Here is an 18,412-nt window from a genome sequence, read left to right on the forward strand (position 1 = left end):
CGCTGCGCGGTCCCACTGCGCGAAGAGGACTGGTTTAAGTAGGGCCGCCAGGTGAGGTGAGATCCGCCCCACTAGGACGCTCAATATGGCGCTGAGAAAGCGTCACTACCCCTCCCAAGATGGCGCCCAAACAGCAATCGAGGCTGAGCCCCCAAAACCCCCAGAACCGGACCCGCTAAAGCAGCGGTGGGAAGTGCAATTATATGCAGGTAAGGGGACAGCTACCCCACTAAAAACAGGGACAATACAAACAGAAATAACGCAAATAGAAAAACGGGTAATTAAAAGCAGAGCGAGCTTCACACGCAGCGCTGAGAGCATAGTTGTAGAAATTATATTTAGCATGTGAGTGCCTGATCTATGACCTCTGTATATGTTCCTGGTCTAGGAATTATGAATACTTAGTGGGCAGATAAGATTTAATTATGCACATGGCCAAGCTTTGGTTTCTGCATATAAGTGTATTATTTCAGGTTTCAGCATCTGAGATCAGTGTAAAGTTTCAAATGCTTTACCCAACTTGGCTAAACTCAGTCTATAATTGCAGTCTATTTCCTGGGATTCAGGATAATGGTGTTTCTGAGTGCCAATTTAAGTTCTAGTGTATGTTTACAAACTATGTTTTTTACGAGTTTATATACTTGCTTAGCTATGAAGTAGCTTATGTGAGGTCTAAAAATGATTGTGGCATATGCACTTAGTCATTGATGCTAGTACCTGATATATGTTTACTATATTGTGTCTACCCTATACTTCTTGTACATCTGAGCTCAGCTATATATATGCATCAGCAGTAGGTGTTCAGGGGCGGCTCTAGGCTCATGGCGGCCCTGGTCAGGGAGCGTAGGTAGGGGGCCCCCAGAGGAACGCAAGCGCGGAGGCCAGTGAAGAGGGGGGGGGGGGGGGTCAGGGTGTTTGGAAGTGGAACACTTCGCCACGCAAATATGTATCCATCCTCAGAGGATTATTATATTAAGGATATATATTGGCGTGGCGGCCCATGGAGTTTGGCGGCCCTGTGCAGGTGCACAGCTTGCACATGCCTAAGGCCGCCCCTGAGGCGTTGTTTGTGCATCTTAGTTCATTCTATACTTCCTGAATATGTCCTTGAGTTTTGAATTCAAGAGTGTCTGATCATAAGTCTAAAGGTGCATTTGAATACCTGTGCCTATGACTTCTGTAAAGGGTAGAGGTCATGCATGTGTGAATGCAGAACACTGCACCATATGCTGTCCGGTGGTTTTTTTACTGACGCAGTTAACGTTTTCTACTGTAGGTAGTAAAGGGTTGAGGCAGCAAGGGAAGAAAAGCAGTGCCACTAGCAAGAACATGCTTGGAACTCTTTGTTCTTACCTGGTTTGTTCCTCCGGCGTGAAACTTGTTTCCGTTTCTTCGTCGGGCGGTAGTTGGACTCATAATCCTGACTCAGAGGAGAGCGCGGAATGCTATCTGCCTAATAAAGGGAAGTATCGGAACATAGGTGGAGATATGACTTTATGTTTTCTTTGATCCATGGATAACAAAATACAATAAGCGAAATCAATGGATGCCTACGAACTAGGCTTTCTCAAGTAACAGTGACGGACAATGTCAAGGACTCTGGGTGCAATCCGACCTTAACAGCCTCAGAGGAGTAGCCAAAGGGTCTGTAATGCTAGGGTGGGCGCAACATCCACCATCGACAGTCTGCATGCAGCTACCTTGCAAAATTCAGCCAATCAAAATGCCTGCAACCTACAGATTCAAACTCTTTTCCCTTCATAGCGAAATCATTTCAAGAGTGACGTACAGCATATACTCTGGACTGTAAAGCGGTTTTGCTCGATTTTAGAGGTTGCCATTTACATTCATTCATGTGATTTCTTTTGCTGCCTTAAAATGGAACGATGGGAAATTGTGGAGCGCATCATAAGAAATAATCCTTAAATCCATTACATCAGTGGAGAAGTACAAATGCAGTGTCCCAAAACAAGTAGAAAACCTTACAGACACTGTACCATAAGGATGTTAGCAAGTTGACTGAAGAATATCACATTAGGCATAGCTTTATATCAGTGTAAGGAAGTCTGTGAGAAATCCACTCTTTGGAGGTACCGCAGGTATAATGAAAGTGTTTGTCATGTAAAACTTAATACCCTAGTTCTCCTTCTCCTAAATACTATGGGCTTCGAAGACTTCCTATTGTTATTTCATTGTAGCCCTGGTGAGCATGATCATACAAGGTCAGACGAGATCGCCTCAATGCGATTGACCAACTATTCTGCTGACCAATGAAACTTATTTGAAAACTGCACGTCCTTATTTAAGGTACTTTTTTACCATGGCTCTGATTATATATGAGAATAATGAATTTCCTGTTGATTAACAGCCCACTGGGTTGAAGGAACATTATGAAACTCTTCTACCAGAGAACAATCTCAACTCAGCTCCAGCAACTGACAGAAATCGAGGATCAAAGACATAGTCACTTACTGCATCTGTCCACCGGGAAACACACCTGGACAACTTTATAATATCTGAAAAAGTTGTAGTGCTGCTACATAATTGGGTAGAATGCTTTCGATGATAAATATATACATTTTCCGGTGAGTCACCTTTAATGGTTAGCCAGTCAATGATTGCTACAATTCCTGTGTGTACACAAAATACTGCTCTTCCTAATTCCCACCTTTTTGCATCGGTAGGACTGGGGTCAAAAAGTTAAATTCATAATTCTGTAACAGTTTGCTCTTGCAAGGGACCTATTACACTATCTCACTGAACTGTTTACCAGTCAGAAGATGGCAAGTCCTGTCACAAAATGGCCCCCATTTCTTTTACCCGACATGTGCCTCTTATGTGACTGCTGCTCTCACACAATCAAACACTCTAATTGGAGGTGTTTATGAGACTATGGGGGAAAACTCTTCACAAGCCTCGCTAAAAATAAAGAAACAAATCAAACAAGGGATAAGAAACATTTGTTTTTAACTGGTAGAAAACAAACATTTCCAATGATTAATTATTCATTACAGCCTTCTGCGTCTCTTTATTGTTTTCACCTCTGATTGCAAATTTTCATTGGAATAATCCTATTTATCACCGAATATATTGAAAGTGCACAACATCGTGGAGTTTTTTTTTACAGATTTACTTTCTTCTTCTCGTCTCCAAGGTTGTTTTATAAAACAGAACACAGAATCTACGGCCTGAAGTACAAACCTGTTTTGTGATCGTAAATGCAGCGATTCGCTAAAAAGGTCTGTTTGAAGCCACAAAATTAGGGCGATATGTATCAACATTCCGTTTTGCGATTCCTAAATAGCGATTTTTAAGGAATCGCTATTTAGAAATCGCAAAATGGTATGTATGTACAAAATCGCTTCTTTTTTGGCGATTCCTTAATATTCCTTAATTGCGATTAGAAAATTGCTAATCGCAATTAAGGAATAATTTCCCATTCATTTCTATGGGCCAGGAGGCTCATAGGAATGAAGGGGAAATTTGCGATTCGCAATTTGCTAATCGCAAATTGTGATTATTTTCAAGGGTGCAGGGGTGTCCAAAGGACACCCTGTTGCACCCCTGAAATCTGCATGGGTGCACATGTGGCGCACATACATGCCCTAAGGGCATGTCTGTGCATCACATGGCACTTTGAAAAATGATTTTTTTTTTATTTTGGATGGAATTCGCGCAACATACCACCAACTAGAAGTTGGTGGTAATTTGCGATTCCTTAAGGCCAATTTGCTATTTTTGTTTGCTTCTTACATTGTATTTAAGGAATCGCAAAATTTGCGATTCCTTAAATGCAATCGCAAAATAAGGAATCGCAGATTTTGCGATTCCTTATTCTGAACCACGTTTTGTTTAATACATACCATTTAGCAAATTCGCATTGGCAAAGGCCGAAATTCTGCGAATTTCGGCCTTTGCGAATGCGAATTTGCTTGATACATATCGCCCTAAGTTTTTGTATGTGTTGCTTTCATGTTAGGAGTCGGTAAACTTTTACAGACTGATACAATGGAATTGTGAATGACACTGATTTGCAGTTTGGAAGGAGCATGTTGTAGGCATCCCTTCTAAACTGCGTATCAGTATGTGATGTATTAATAATTTGTGACCATATTCTGGCTGCAAAATATTGAAAAATTACTAACATCTAATTTGAGGAGATAATACATTTGCAAAAAAAATGAGATTTTTTTCTTCTTTTTTTGAATTAAAAAACAGTTTGTAGGCCACTGCTAATAATCAAAGAGACTTAAAATACGTTTTCTTTTAAAATGCAACTCGTTTCCTTTTAAGGAAACAGGCTGCTTTAATAGAAATATTTTAAAAAGAGTTTACTTTATTTAAAATCGATGACAGGCATAGTGGTCAGTTGACCACAGCAGGCTACCATCGCTGTGATGGTGTCTAGTTAGAGTAAGTCGCAATATCTAAGCTAATAGAAGGATTTTGCGACCTGACCTGACCTATTACTACAAAGGTCGATTCACAAAGTTTTGGTCGAAATTTGCAACTAGTGTTTTGTACCTCAGACCTCTAGGTCTTAGGGCCATATGTATCAACATTCCGTTTTGCGATTCCTAAATAGCGATTTTTAAGGAATCGCTATTTAGAAATCGCAAAATGGTATGTATGTAGGAAATCGCTTCTTTTTAGCGATTCCTTAAAATTCCTTAATTGCGATTAGCAAATTGCTAATCGCAATTAAGGAATAATTTCCCATTCATTTCTATGGGCCAGGAGGCCCATAGGAATGAAGGGGAAATTTGCGAATCGCAATTTGCTAATCGCAAATTGTGAATATTTTCAAGGGTGCAGGGGTGTCTCAAGAACACACTGCTGCACCCCTGAAAATGACATGTGTGCGCATATGGCGCACATACATGCCCTAAGGGCGTGTATGAGCGTCACATGGCACCTTTTGATTTAAAAAAAAATGCTTTTTTAAAAGAATTCGCAACTTACCACCAACTAGAAGTTGGTGGTAATTTGCGATTCCTTAATGGCATTTTGGAATGTTTTTTTTCCTTGATACATTGCATTTAAGGAATCGCAAAATTTGCAATTCCTTAAATGCAATCGCAAAATAAGGAATGGCAAATTTACCGATTCCTTATTTTGCACCAAAAATGTTTCATACATACCATTTAGCGAAAATGGGTTCACAAACGCCTGAATTCTGCGAATTTCAGCGTTTGCGAACCAATTTGGCTTGATACATATGGCCCTTAATGAGCAAAACCTTTTCGTGTTTGCAAAGTGTGCAGTTAATAAAATGGTATGGATTGGGACTACACCAAGTGCAAAAGGTACTGTATGTTCTTGGATTACGTTCTTTCATATGTCTAACAATTCATGTTATGTAATGTTTTTGGTCTGTACACATTTTGGCCCAAATGAATGTGTTCATAAACGTAATTTTTGTTACATGGATGTAAAACACTTCATCTACAATGTTTGTTTGTGTCTACAACTGTTTTTTTTAAACAATGAGTTGAGAAAGAGGACTCTTGGCTCATTCCCTTGAAATCGTTTTGATTAATCAGTTTTTGGGCGTAATATATTTTAGTGTACACCATTGCAAAACACTTTAAGTAAAAACAGGTCAAATCATTGATGCATGGAGAAACAATAGTTTGGTTTCTCCAATTAAGAAAACATTGGATTGATGGTCGTGGAGGTATTTTTTAATGATAAATTAAAAGAAAATGTTGGCATTCCGTAAATGCAAATGCTGCCATGGGGGTCTACTGTCCCTCGCAGGCCTCCATCCATATACTCGCAGCCCGTTCAACAATATTCACAATCAGAATCCTGCTCATTATTAAGGCAGAATTTTGCAAAGTCTAACGAATAGACATTTAGCGCTGCAAAACTTTAGTACATCCTTTGCAATGCAAAATGTAGTTCAGGTCAGAAAGCTGTTGGTGTGCAAAAACCCTGATTTCCTTACAACCCAATCTTTTTACAACGGGTCCTTGCTGGGTAGACTAATAAGATCTGGAATTCACAAGGAATAACTCGGGTGGTCAAAGGTGTAACTTAATGACTGCGGAATGCTTATTTACCTACTGATCAATAATTTAAGACTGACAACATGGCTACGGGCTGTATGTCAGGATATCAAGGTCAAGAATATCAACCCGCACATATATTAACTCTTCAGTATTGACTACCAAGATATCCGCAAGCTCACTATGCATACGGAAGTACAGATTTACTATTTTCAACTCCACATCTGCTTACTTTGATATTAAGTTGGTTGTTGATATGCTGGAGAAAAGATATGTGAAGCTCAATATTTAATCTTGATTGTTATGGTAAACGCACCACAAAAAAACTACTGATTTGTTTTAAATAGGAGTACCCCATTCTCTACAAATTAACCTTTCAATTGCCTTTCCCTGTGCAACGTCAATCATTATGAGAACCATCTTAACAATATTATTGTCTTTTCAAACTTTGCAGAAGTCATGCATCGCACTCTTTCCTCCAGTGTGGAAGATCCTTGATCACACCACCCTAGGCATGCATTGTCCATTCCATGTCACAGTTGTCTCCCTATAAACTGGTTTATTGGTTTCTGGTGGGAACCTTTTGTGTCCCCTGTTGTTCAACAGTTAAAGGATAGTAGGTACTCATTACCCTCTAGACCTGTCCACTACATCACACTGATAAACCCCACAGACCACCGATGCTGGTTATGATCTTTTTTTAAGATGTTTAAGTAGTGACTGTTTTAGCTGACAAAAGTCTTATATAAAGAGGCCCCAACTTTAGATAAGGATAGGAGGCGTGATTCACAAAAGGTAAGGTCAAGAAGTTGGAAATTTGCTAATGTATGATTTATCCTATGATTGAAGCACATTTCTCACTTTTTAGTCAATCCTCAAAGAATGCCAGAAGTACTGCTCAATCCCTCAAAACATGTGACAGTTGTGGTACCCACATGTTTAACTATTACAAAGGCAAAGTTGTACCATGTTCACATTTACGCATATTGAAATGGAACACAAATGTACTTCTTAACTTTTTGTTTCTCTGTGAAGGAAATAACTTTCATCCTGGAGACATCCCTTCTTCTACACCCACGTTACTCCTGTTGGTGTTCTCTCCTATTTTCCAACCTGGAAATACACTCTCTCTTGCCCAGTGTGCCTTTCCAGGGTAGGAAATACCTCCAAAACTTCACAGGTGGACTCATCTAGGAAAATGCACATACCCACCTCTACTACTAAATCTGCAAATAAGGAAACCCCACCTCCCTGGAAGAATGTTCACACTTCGGATTGCACATAGAAATGTTTGCAAATCATGATCCCCTTCAATCAGGATCCAGAATTGTGGTGCCCAAACTTGGAATTTTGCAGATCTTAGTTGAATTTTGATGCACAAAATTCTGTTAGGATTAGGCCTGTTAATAATTCTGACTTTATGCTGGGAATTTCTGAAAAGATATAGTGTTTATGCATCCGTGAACATTTCAATAGCAATGGTCCTATAGTTCCCTTATTTCTAACATAGCCTTCTACAATAAAGTGCTGCTGAAGGCTGTCTGGTTGGTAAATGGAAATATGTAATATAAATGTTTCGCTGTGCATTTTGGAGGTTGTTTGCTTTCCAAGTATTGTTCTTGTCATAACCATGAAAGCTTATGAATGCCATTATCTAATATGTACTTATATTTTACTTAGTGACAAATATCCGTAGTGTATATGTAAACAAAACATAAATTGTGAATTTCGCAAAGGCCAGGTATTCTGTGTGCTCCTCTAAATTGGTCCGCCAATGATCAATTTACTTTTTCTGTGGACAATACCTAAAAAATGTAAACATTTTATTATTTTGCTCACTACTACTATATAGAGAGAGGCTATGCTCTATCATTTGCTCTCTAGAGCCCCATGTTATAAAACAATCTAGGACTGTGAATCTTCCTTTAAAATAACAGTACACTTTCTCCCACTGTACACACACTCCCTTCATCAGGTAGGAAAAACTCACATCTCTCAGATTGAATGTGATTTCCAGGTTGCTCCAGAAGCAGTCAGAAAAGGTGGGGTACATTTCCAAGACCTCCAGCAGGTCCTCACGCTGGATCTTGTGCAGGTCGCAGTAGGTTAATGCTCTCACATCGGCACTGGACTTCCCTGGTCGACCGTAGAGGTTGATGGGCTCACCGAAGATATCATTCTTCCCTATGGACAATGAGTCAAGGGGGTTAGAATCAGTAAGACGGTGGATGATATTGGAAAACCTAGAGCCATCCCAGTCATCACGTGAATAACTCAAGACGAGCAGGTGGCCTTCTTTTGAATCACTGTTGTGCCTCTGAGAACAAAAAAACATTGGCTGAGTGTACAGCTTAGCCATTTGACACACTGCTAGAAAGTCTTAGCTATATTGTTCTTAGTAGAAAGTGACCACCAGCATTGCATGTATGCATGCAGTGATACTTGTGTAGTGTGAACCTAGATGGGAAGCAACAAAGTGCTATACAGTCGGTGGGTGCCCAACCGTACATTTCCAGAGAATGTACAGTCAGGCAAGTTGGTCCTAATTGGGCATTCACCTTACCTTCCAACTACTATTACCTTTACCACCCTTGTTTTATAAGATGAGGAATTTATATGAATGTCATTGTTCTGGCTAAGGATATATAGATGTGGAAGAGCCTCAGTCAACAATAGTAAGTAAACCAACTCTTTTCTTGACTAGGAAGCTCAGTGGCGAGTTCATACCGCTTGTCCCTCTGTTCGGGTGGATAGAGCGGAGTTCATGGAACACTGACTCCACTTCCCCTTCTCAGATATTTGCAACCATTCGGTGCTCCCTCTTATCTACATGATGTTAAATGGCAGTCATTACAAAAATAGGGGGTATTTTAGAATGAGTTCCCACAGCTACCAATTTGCCAGTGCTTTTAAATTAAAATATTTTCTTTTGTCCAAAAGTTGCCCATGTTGTGGATTGAGCCGCAGGTTTCGGTTCCATAGTTATTCTGTTATCATTAAAATATTAGCCTATGTTATAATGAAATGTAATTTTCTAGAGAGGAGCACAACTATGTGTTAACTTGCTGCAATATGTCCCAGCAAATAATTACAGTCAGGACTTTGAATAGCTAGATTTGTATATGTAGACCAGGGATCCAAGTGAGAATCAGAACAGAGTGGAACTTTGAGTCACACAAAGAGTCAGTATCTGTATCAAAGTACTGTCACACTCTTCAGAAGTAACTAGGCATGAAGTCATGGGTCAACATAATGAATGACTGAACGAAAGTTAAAAGTAAACTCATAATTAATATGTTAGTTCTTCCTTATGGAGCTCTAGAATATATACAGTTTTTAGGTCTCGGCTAGCGTAGGCTGCGCTTGCGCAGTCTCGCTGGCGAGATTTTATGTTTTCTAGTAGGGAGGTAAACGAGCTAGCTCTTCTCCATTGGCTGGCTTCCTAAACGGCGGCCAGCCATTGGAGAAGAGCTTTGTCTGTAACTTTAAGCCCCATCCATTTCGGATTGAGGGGCATGTTTTTTGCTGTCCTTTCTCTTCGTGACGTCTTCAGTCACTCAACAAAAAACATGCCCCCCAGTCTGAAAAGGACGGGGCTTATCCGCAGCTGCTGCCACCATTTTGCTCACGTGCCCTTTAATCCTACCGCCAGTCCCCTCTCCACACTCTACGGGCGCCACCCCGCACCTTTAATTATTTAATTTACGTGGGTGCCTACTCGCGACTTAATGTTTTATTTAAATATTTAATTTGCGCGGGTGCCTCTGTGAGCTGCATGTGCCCGGCTTCCACCGACTCCTCCTCCCCCCATCCCCCCATCCCCGGCCGAGAGCAGAGAAGGCTTCCCCCGCTGCATGCGCCCGCCTTCCGCCAGTTCCTCCTCCCCCCTACCCCGGCCGAGAGCAGAGAAGGCTTCCCCCGTTGTCTGCGTGTGTGTGGGGGGGGATCTGTGTGTGTGTGTGTGGCTCTGTGTGTGTGGGGGGGGCACTGTGTGTGTGTGGCTCTGTGTGTGTGTGTTTGTTGGGCTCTGTGTGTGTGTGGGGGGCTCTGTGTGTGTGTGTGGGGGGGGGCTCTGTGTGTGTGTGTGGGGGGCTCTGTGTGTGTGTGTGTGTGAGGGGGCTCTCTGTGTGTGTGGGGGGGCTCTGTGTGTGTATGTGTCTCTCTGTGTGTGTATGTATGGGGGCTCTGTCTGTGTGTGTGTGGCTCTGTGTGTGTGTCTGTGTGTGTGTGTGGCTGTGTGTGTGTGTGTTGGGCTCTGTGTGTGTGTGTGGGGCTCTGTGTGTGTGTGGCTCTCTGTCTGTGTGTGTGTGCGGGGCTCTGTGTGTGTGTGTGGGGGGGGCTCTGTGTGTGTGTGTGTGTGTGTGTGTGTGTGGCGCTCTGAGGGTGGTGCTCTGTGTGTGTGTGTGGCACTCTGTGTGTGTGTGGCACTCTGTATGTGTGTGTGGCGCTCTGTGTGTGTGTGTGGTGCTCTGTGTGTGGGTGCAAATGCAATAGGTCTTGCATTTGCGAGAGATTAAGCTATTGGGATTGTAAATGACAATGCCATTTATTTATATGTTTTAAAAACAAAAATAATGTCATGAGCAATGCCAATAGTTCTAACGTTAACAAAGACGAGACCATTGCATTGTAAATGCTTGTTGTATATATGTGCATTTAAATACTATAAAGAACACTATCAGCCTGATTCATGTAGCTAATAGCGCTCTCAAAAGGGCCAGATTCTGAGAATCTGGCCCTTTGCGAGTGCGATTTTTGCATTTGGTATTCACAATCCCAAATGCAAAAATCGCTATTTAAGAATTCGCATATTTGCGAGGAATGGCATTTAAGGAATCTCTAATAGAGATTCCTCAAATGCTATTCATGACACAAAAAAAATTGCGATTTTACACTTTTGGGCTGCTATTTACCGAGAGGTCAGACCTCTCGGTAAATAGCAAAAACTCAGAAAAATGCTTTTAAAAGCATTTTTCTAAGTTGCATGTTGCACACACACATGTCCTTTGGACATGTGTGTGCGCAACACCTGTTCAAATGTGCATTTTAGGGGTGCTACAGGGTGTCCTTACGACACCCCTGGCACCCTTCAAATCGCTATCTGATTTGCGAGTAGCAAATTGCTACTCGCAAATGAGGGATACTCCCCATTCATTCCTATGGGCCTTTTGGCCCATAGGAATGAATGGGGAGTCATTCCTTTTTTTGCGAGTAGCAAATTGCTACTCGCAAATAGAGAACATGTAGGAATCGCTATTGATTTAGCAATTCCTACATGAATGCCGTTTTGCGTGTCCTCAATAGCGAGTCGCTATGATTCGCTATTAGGCCACGCAAAACGGCCCGTACATGAATCAGGCTGCTTGTCTCTGATCATCATGCACTTTTGTTTTGAATTTAGAGGTGGAGCAGTGGAGGTTTGTGCTTTGCAGCTCCTTTAATATATTTTGGCCCGACATTTATGGACCCCAAGTTGGTACATGTACAAGTGTCTATGGTGTGAGGTCTTTCAAATGTTGGGAATGGGCTAAAAGTAAGTACATTAAGATTAAATCAGGGGGGTGTTTCCTGGCTGGCAATGGAGTAGGATGCCTGGAGAGTAGCTCCCTAGTCGGCCGGAGGACCCAGAGCAATTTTTGCTGACTGAATGGCGGCCAAGCTATAGCATCTGGTGGTGCTAGACCCCTGAGAGGCAGTGGTGGCAATGCGCAGCCTGATTTTGTCCGACACAAGGATTTAAGGGTAATCAAATCGCTATGGATGATTACGGGATGAGTGCAAGCAAGACGGTGGACGTCAGCCGACCGATGAAGCTATGAGCTTAGTGCGGCAGTTACAGCACGTGGCTGCCTACCCCAGTGAAACTGAAACGCCAGGGCAGTCGACAAACTGTGGCCAGGAGACAGGTGGGGGCGCCAGGGGGCACCCTGATGGCAAGCGGCCTGGGACTTTTCTTCATATCCTCCCTCTCTCCTTCCTCACAAACTACCCCCCGTGCACGCAACGATGACCACTGTAGGGCCCGAAAATACTCTCTGAGACCTCCTCCTGGACAGGGCTAGGGAGCTGTATGGCAGATATCCGTTACTGGCATTTGGGTATTGTGTGTGGAGGTAGCATGTCCTCCCATTTTTTTTCCTCCACTCTCCTTCATTGATTGTGGACACTGGACCTTGGTGGTCGGAGAACAGGGCTAACACAAGGAGACGACGAACGGAGCACTGAAACGTTTCAGACACTCACCCCCAATCTCAGATCTGGGTTGAACCCATCATTGTTCTTTAGCTCACTTCACCACCCCAGTTAAGACCCAGCCATATGCAAATCGGTCTTGATCCTATGCCTCATGGGAACAGTCAAACCTAAACTGCCAAACCAGGTCCTCCCTGGACCGGAAACAAGCATCCTGGGACTGGTTTCGGTGTAACACCCCTCATCAGCCAGCCTAGCTTGAATCCAGTGGCAAAGTGAGCAAGGGACCCACGTCTGGGCATACCCTGCCAACTTAGGGCAAACAAAGCAAACACAAGGAGAACAGGGTCAGCCAGAGAGGTGTTGACGAACTCTTTGTGCCCGGTGTACTACGGCTACAGTGTATGGAATGCTTCGAAAGGGTATATGGACTCTGGGGGCCGACTGACACCTTTAGCAACAAAAAGGGCTGCAACTGGGGGCCAATGTGCTGCACTTGCTCACCTGTGAGAGTTGTCAGAAGCCACTAAGAGTGTAAGGAGTCTTTATGCACTGCTTCTGAAAGCAATTCAAGTGAACAGAGCTTAAGCCTTGGACACAAACATGGTTAAGCAAAGTGGGGGGGGGGGGCACAGAGGCAACAGCTGGGGACAACTACCAGGATAAGGAAGAAGGTGCCACCAACCTCGAGGCACACACTGTGGCGATCTTGGCAGCCATGAATGACACAAAAGATTCCCTGTAAATACAAATTGCAGTAGTCGCAGGAGAGGTGGGGCTACTGTGATACAGTTACAAAAAACTGGCAGACAAAAAACTGGCAGACGGAGTCAAGGAGATCGAAGACGGATGTATGACATTACAAGGCATGCTTTTACATCGCATGCCTTTACAACGCTGTTTTTACAATGCATGCCTTTACAACGCATAGTGCTTTGGGGCGCTGGATAGTGAATAGTTTAATTTACTATTCCAACTCCAGTCCCCGTGGATAGTAGGGAAGGTGTTGGATAGTAAATTAAACCTATTCCCTATCCTAGAGCGCCCCCCCAGCGCAATGCGTTGTAATGGTTTGCGTTGTAAAAGTTGCGTCGTAAAGGCACTGCGTGGTAAAAGTTGCGTTGTAAAGGATGTTTCCCATCGAAGACACCATAGGGACGACATTGCCACAGGTTAAAGACCTAATTCAGAAAATTTCGTCTATCGAACAAGAGGTATGTCAACTGGCGAATAGACTTGAAGATGTGGAGGGCAGCTCTGGACACCACAACATGCACCTGGTGAGGGTGGCGGAGAAAGAGGAGGGTCCATCCCTGGAGCTCTATGTGAAAGACTACTGTCAGGAACAGTATTACAAGGCAAGCTGTCCCACTTTTGTTTAGTGGAAGGGGCTCATAGAATCCCGGGTTTTCCGCCACTGCCAGGGGTAAACCACGCCTGATGACTGCTCATTTAATGAATTAAGGGACAGAGATGTGATCCTCCAAGCAGCAAGGAAGCACAGCCCCTTGACAATAGATGAGTTCAAAGTTAACCTATCTCTGGACTACATCCCTCTGGTACAGAAACAAAGGGGGCGTACGTCCCAGTCAAAAAGATGCTGTGCCAACTAGACCTGAAATACGCCCTCCTCTAACCAGCAAAACTGCGGGTTGCCACGAGGGGAAAACACACTTTATGATTACGCCGCAAGAGGCATGAACATGGCTGGAAAACCGGGCTTTGGTCTGAACAGCCGCAGGGAGTGGAGGTAGGGGAGTGATGGACAAAGGCGAGGACCCACCATAGGAACAATGAGGAAAACAACAATGAATTCCCAACTAAGGATCAGATAAAAACAGTACAAGAAAAGGTGGTCCTAGAACTCAAACATAATAGAGACATCTTGGGAAATAGCAGATGGAGATCTCTTGTCCTAGAGGGAGGGGGCAACAGCTCAGAGACGGACCACTGCTCAGAGGACAACAAGTTACCTATAGTCATGCCTATGACAGAGGATCAATTGGGATAGTGGGGTCCCCAAGGATAAAAAAAGTCCTCTACTCGTGGAAAGGAGCATTAAATCATTATCTAGTGTGATCAATCAATTATTGCATTCAATAAGAATCAAGTCTGTAGGCAAGCTTTCTTTGAATAAAAGTTCTGAAGTTTATTTGTAAACATATCTTTAAAAAAAAACTTGATCCAAGAACTTATATAACATGAATCCAATCAGCCTATGCGCTTCGTATCGTCGGCACTGTGTGACACACAGCGGGATTTATCGGACCGGCTGAGGAGCTTACGTGCAGAATGGCAAAACATTATTGAAGAGAAATAATCCCCCATGAATGGGATGAGAAGAAGAACTGATGAATACCTTTGAGGAAAGAACTGATAAAACACAAATATTGAGCCCTGATGACGTCCAAGTGTGGACGAAACGCGTAGGCTGAATGAATTTACACTATGTGAGTTCTTGGATCAAGTTTTTTGAAAAATATATGTTTACAAATAAACTTCAGAACTTTTATACAAAGGAAGCTTGCCTACAGACTTGATTCTTATTGAATGGATTAAGTGATTGATCGCACTAGATAACGATATAACGCTCCTTTCCACGAATAGAGAATTCTGTGAGGATTGTGGCCTAGCAGCGGTGGACCACGGTTGTTTGAACAAATACGGGACTACTGAGTAATGACCAGGAAACCCCACCAGTGCAAGGCCCTCACCGCCTTTCATATTGGATATAAAGGATTAAAAGTCCTTGCACTGCGAGACTTAGCTCTGGGGGCATAACCCCGGGGGGAAAGAGGGAGCACATTAAGTGATCAGAACATCTGGAATGATGAGTGAACCTTTGGACAATAGTAGTAAGGTGACCATTGGCCGCGCCCCAGTGATAGAGTCACTGCCAAGTTTATTGGTGGGTTGGTTTGGGGAATACACATACCATGAATTTTGGGGGTGGTTAGTTTTAAAATCAGGACATGGTACTGTAGGGCGAGGGGCAGCCTTTAAGGGGAGACTTCTTAGGTTAATACTCCAAGCTCTCAGTAGTCATAGTGCAGTTGTCCACTTGGTACACACATGACGGGGAAGGAAGGCACGCATTTGGCATGATACAGGTTAGACAGTTGTCATTACTAACGTGCAATGTGTTTGGGTTGGGCAATAAGATCAAAAAGAGTTTAGTCCTCACGGCCCTCAATAGATACCAACTGAACATCGTATACCCTCAAGGGACACACTGCATATACGCATAACACAGCAGTATAAGGAGGGGTAGATACAAACTGGTGGGACACTCTCAATATAGATCTGTGTCTAGGGGCGTGCTGATCCTTATTTGTAGGTCATTCCCGTTCTACACGCTGCACACCTGGATAGAGACAAAAGGGTGCTAACTGGCAGTGCTAGGTGAACATGAAGGTGAATCCTTGATGCTGATCAATGTCTATGCTCCCTCTGGGCTCCAGAGGGTGACACTTAAGAAACTGGGTGACTTACTGGTATGGACCCGGAAGACATGTACGATTGTGGGAGGCAATTTCGCGCTTGAACAGAACTAGTTTGAGAACGGAAGGGGAAGCGACAAAAGAAGACTGGAGAATTTTGCGCGGGCAATGGGACTATGACATATGGAGGCCGATTCTTGGGGACGTGAGGGGATATTCTTTTTATTAGGGGGTCCCACAATGACATCCACATTAGCTGGGAAAACCGCTGTAGACTGAAAGCGTGTAGAATATCAATAAGTAGCCAAACGTGAGGATAAGAAGGTGTACGTAGAGAAAAAAAAGAGGATACATGCAGAGACGTTTTAAGTCATGGGCAAAGTGGGCTCTGGCTTAGAGCCCAGCTTTCAGGAGGCCCCCTTATAGAGCCAGCTATGTTCTGCAGAGGCTTACCCTGATGACATTCAGTACATCTTAAACAATTTGTTTTAAATTCTGTTTTCCTTTCATTTATTTTAAATGTGGGTGATATGTGAGAGTCTATTATAGACACTTGCAGAGAAATGCTGTGTTTATGTTTCATGCAACATTTAAAAAAAAGTTTCTTTTTGATCAAAACAGGACCTCACGTAGGAGAAATGAGAGGGCATCACTGAGATTATTTGCAGTAACATTAGTGAGCTGCTGCTGTATTACATATTGAAAACACAAGTCACTCTCCTTGAATATTACATGGACAATCTTTTACAATTTGGACGAGCGTGCCTGGGCGCTGTCAGTGACCTGGCCAAAGAGGTCATCAAAAAACTGAAATTGGATCTTAAATTCAAAGCTGTTTTGAACAGGGCCCCCAGAAATCTGTTAAGCCTAGGGCTCGAGAATCCTTAAGATGTCCCTGGATACAAGAGGTAGGAAACAAGGCAGGTAAACTAATAGCATGGGTCGGCAGCAGGGAAAGGGAATTGAAGACAACCTCCAGGTAGGTTGTGAGAGGCAGCCAGGACATAATAGGTGAATTAGCAAACTATTATGAAAACTTTTATAACTCAAGATCAAGAGTTGCAAATTAGGCTGTCCTAGAATGTATACGTGACTGCCCCATGAGGTGACTAGACCTTGGAAAAATGAAAGACCTCGAGGCTGATATAACAGTGGAAGAGATATCCTCAATAATGCAACAGATGCAATCAGGGAAGACCCCAGGTTCTAACGGACGTTCCCAAACTAAATAAGTGGACTACAGCCCCCAGTGTGTGGCATATAAGGAGGCATTTCAGCTGGGAGAACTACCAGCAGGCATTCATCAATACCATGATCCTTATTCCTAAAGCAGGCAAGCCCTGAGACAGGTGCGATTTCTATTGGCCGATATCCCCACTTAACACTGACATAAAAATACTGCCCAAACTATTGGCTAATAAACACTGGACAGTAGCGATAGAACTGTTCCACCCAGACCAAAACGGGTTTGTGTCGGGTTGTTTGACCACGCTGAACCTGAGTGCCGGGTGACAGCCCTGCTGGATGCCAATAAAGGCTTCGACTCAGTGGAATGGAAGTATCTTTTTGGAGTATTGGCCAAAATGGACTTGGGCCCAAATTCAGACGATGGGTCAAACTACTTTATGATAGGCCTGTGGCAAGATTACGGGTTAACGGATGCTCCTCTAGGGAATTTTGTATATGCCGGGTACACAGCAGGGATGCCCTCTCTTTCCAATGTTATTTGTGTGAGTAATAGAGGGACTAGCTGAATGGGTGAGGTTAGATACACAGATCTAGGGATATGGGGCTGCTCTTCCATTGGAGCAGAGGAGCGTCGCCCCACTTAAATTCCGCAAAGCCTCAGAGATGGAAAATAAAATGGTAATGTGTTACCATTTTATTTTTCATTATCCCATCCTGAACAGAGTGGCAGCAGGGACGAGTGGTAGGCAGAGGTCTGCCTGTGCACTGGTTAAAGTGCGCATGTCTCTTTGGCCTGTGTTCTTGCGACAGCCAGTCAGACACACGCACTTTAAACCTCTCAACCCAGCTATCTTAAGACAGCTGGATTAAGAGCAAGTGCAGGCCTCCAGCACGCCTGGAGGTTGCGAGAGAGCAGCGCCTACCAATCTGGGCACTCTTCTCACGCTGGTTAACAGCATGGGAGCAGTGCCAGGATTGGGCCAGGGAGTTTGCTGGGTCCCACACAGCAGTCGAGGAAAGAAGAGATCCGGAGCAGCAGACGTATCAGGTAAGTTTTGTAATTTTGTTTTACATTTTATTCCCCCCCCCCATAGATGGCAGCTACCACTGGTGGAGTTGGCCGGGTGGGTCTGGATGGGAGGAACGCATATAGCTATTTGGAGATGACATTTTGCTATACCTGATAAGAGTGTCTTCGACAATCCACAGACTGAAAGATATCTTCCACTTTTTCTGCAAAGTCTCTGGGTTTGCAATAAATTGGGATACATTCCTACTATTTCTGGTGAGAGAGTGGGACCCAGGGGAGTTACATGTCCTGCCACTGAGTGTGGAAGTGGATAGATTTAAATACCTGGATATGTGGGTTACCAAACACCCAAAGTCGCATTATGAGGTGAACTTAACCCCTCACCTAACATGGCTAGACCGAGATGTTAGGCACTGGCAGTCGCCGCCGCTTTTCCTACTGGGTAAGGTGCCTATGTTTAAAATGTAGGCACTTCCCAGATTTCTTTACGTACTCAAGAACTCACTGTATATGATCTCGGACTCATTCTTTGCAAGTGTGGGCCCACTAGG

At 43.5% G+C, this 18,412-nt stretch overlaps 1 protein-coding gene across 2 annotated transcripts in view; it reads right to left on the reverse strand.

Moving 5' to 3' along the window:
• The window catches only part of KCNH6 (potassium voltage-gated channel subfamily H member 6), a 1,032,645-nt gene that overhangs the window by 50,343 nt on the left and 963,890 nt on the right, over window positions 1–18,412 (reverse strand). For both annotated transcript variants that reach the window (XM_078645074.1, XM_078645073.1), the window contains 2 exons: window positions 8,002–8,195; window positions 1,354–1,453 (listed from right to left, as the gene is read on the reverse strand). In XM_078645074.1, the coding sequence (XP_078501200.1) occupies window positions 1,354–1,453; window positions 8,002–8,195 (294 nt within the window). The remainder of the gene's footprint in view (window positions 1–1,353; window positions 1,454–8,001; window positions 8,196–18,412) is intronic.

The sequence above is a fragment of the Lissotriton helveticus genome, chromosome 5_1 (genome assembly GCF_964261635.1).
Source record: "Lissotriton helveticus chromosome 5_1, aLisHel1.1, whole genome shotgun sequence".
NCBI lineage: Eukaryota > Metazoa > Chordata > Amphibia > Caudata > Salamandridae > Lissotriton > Lissotriton helveticus.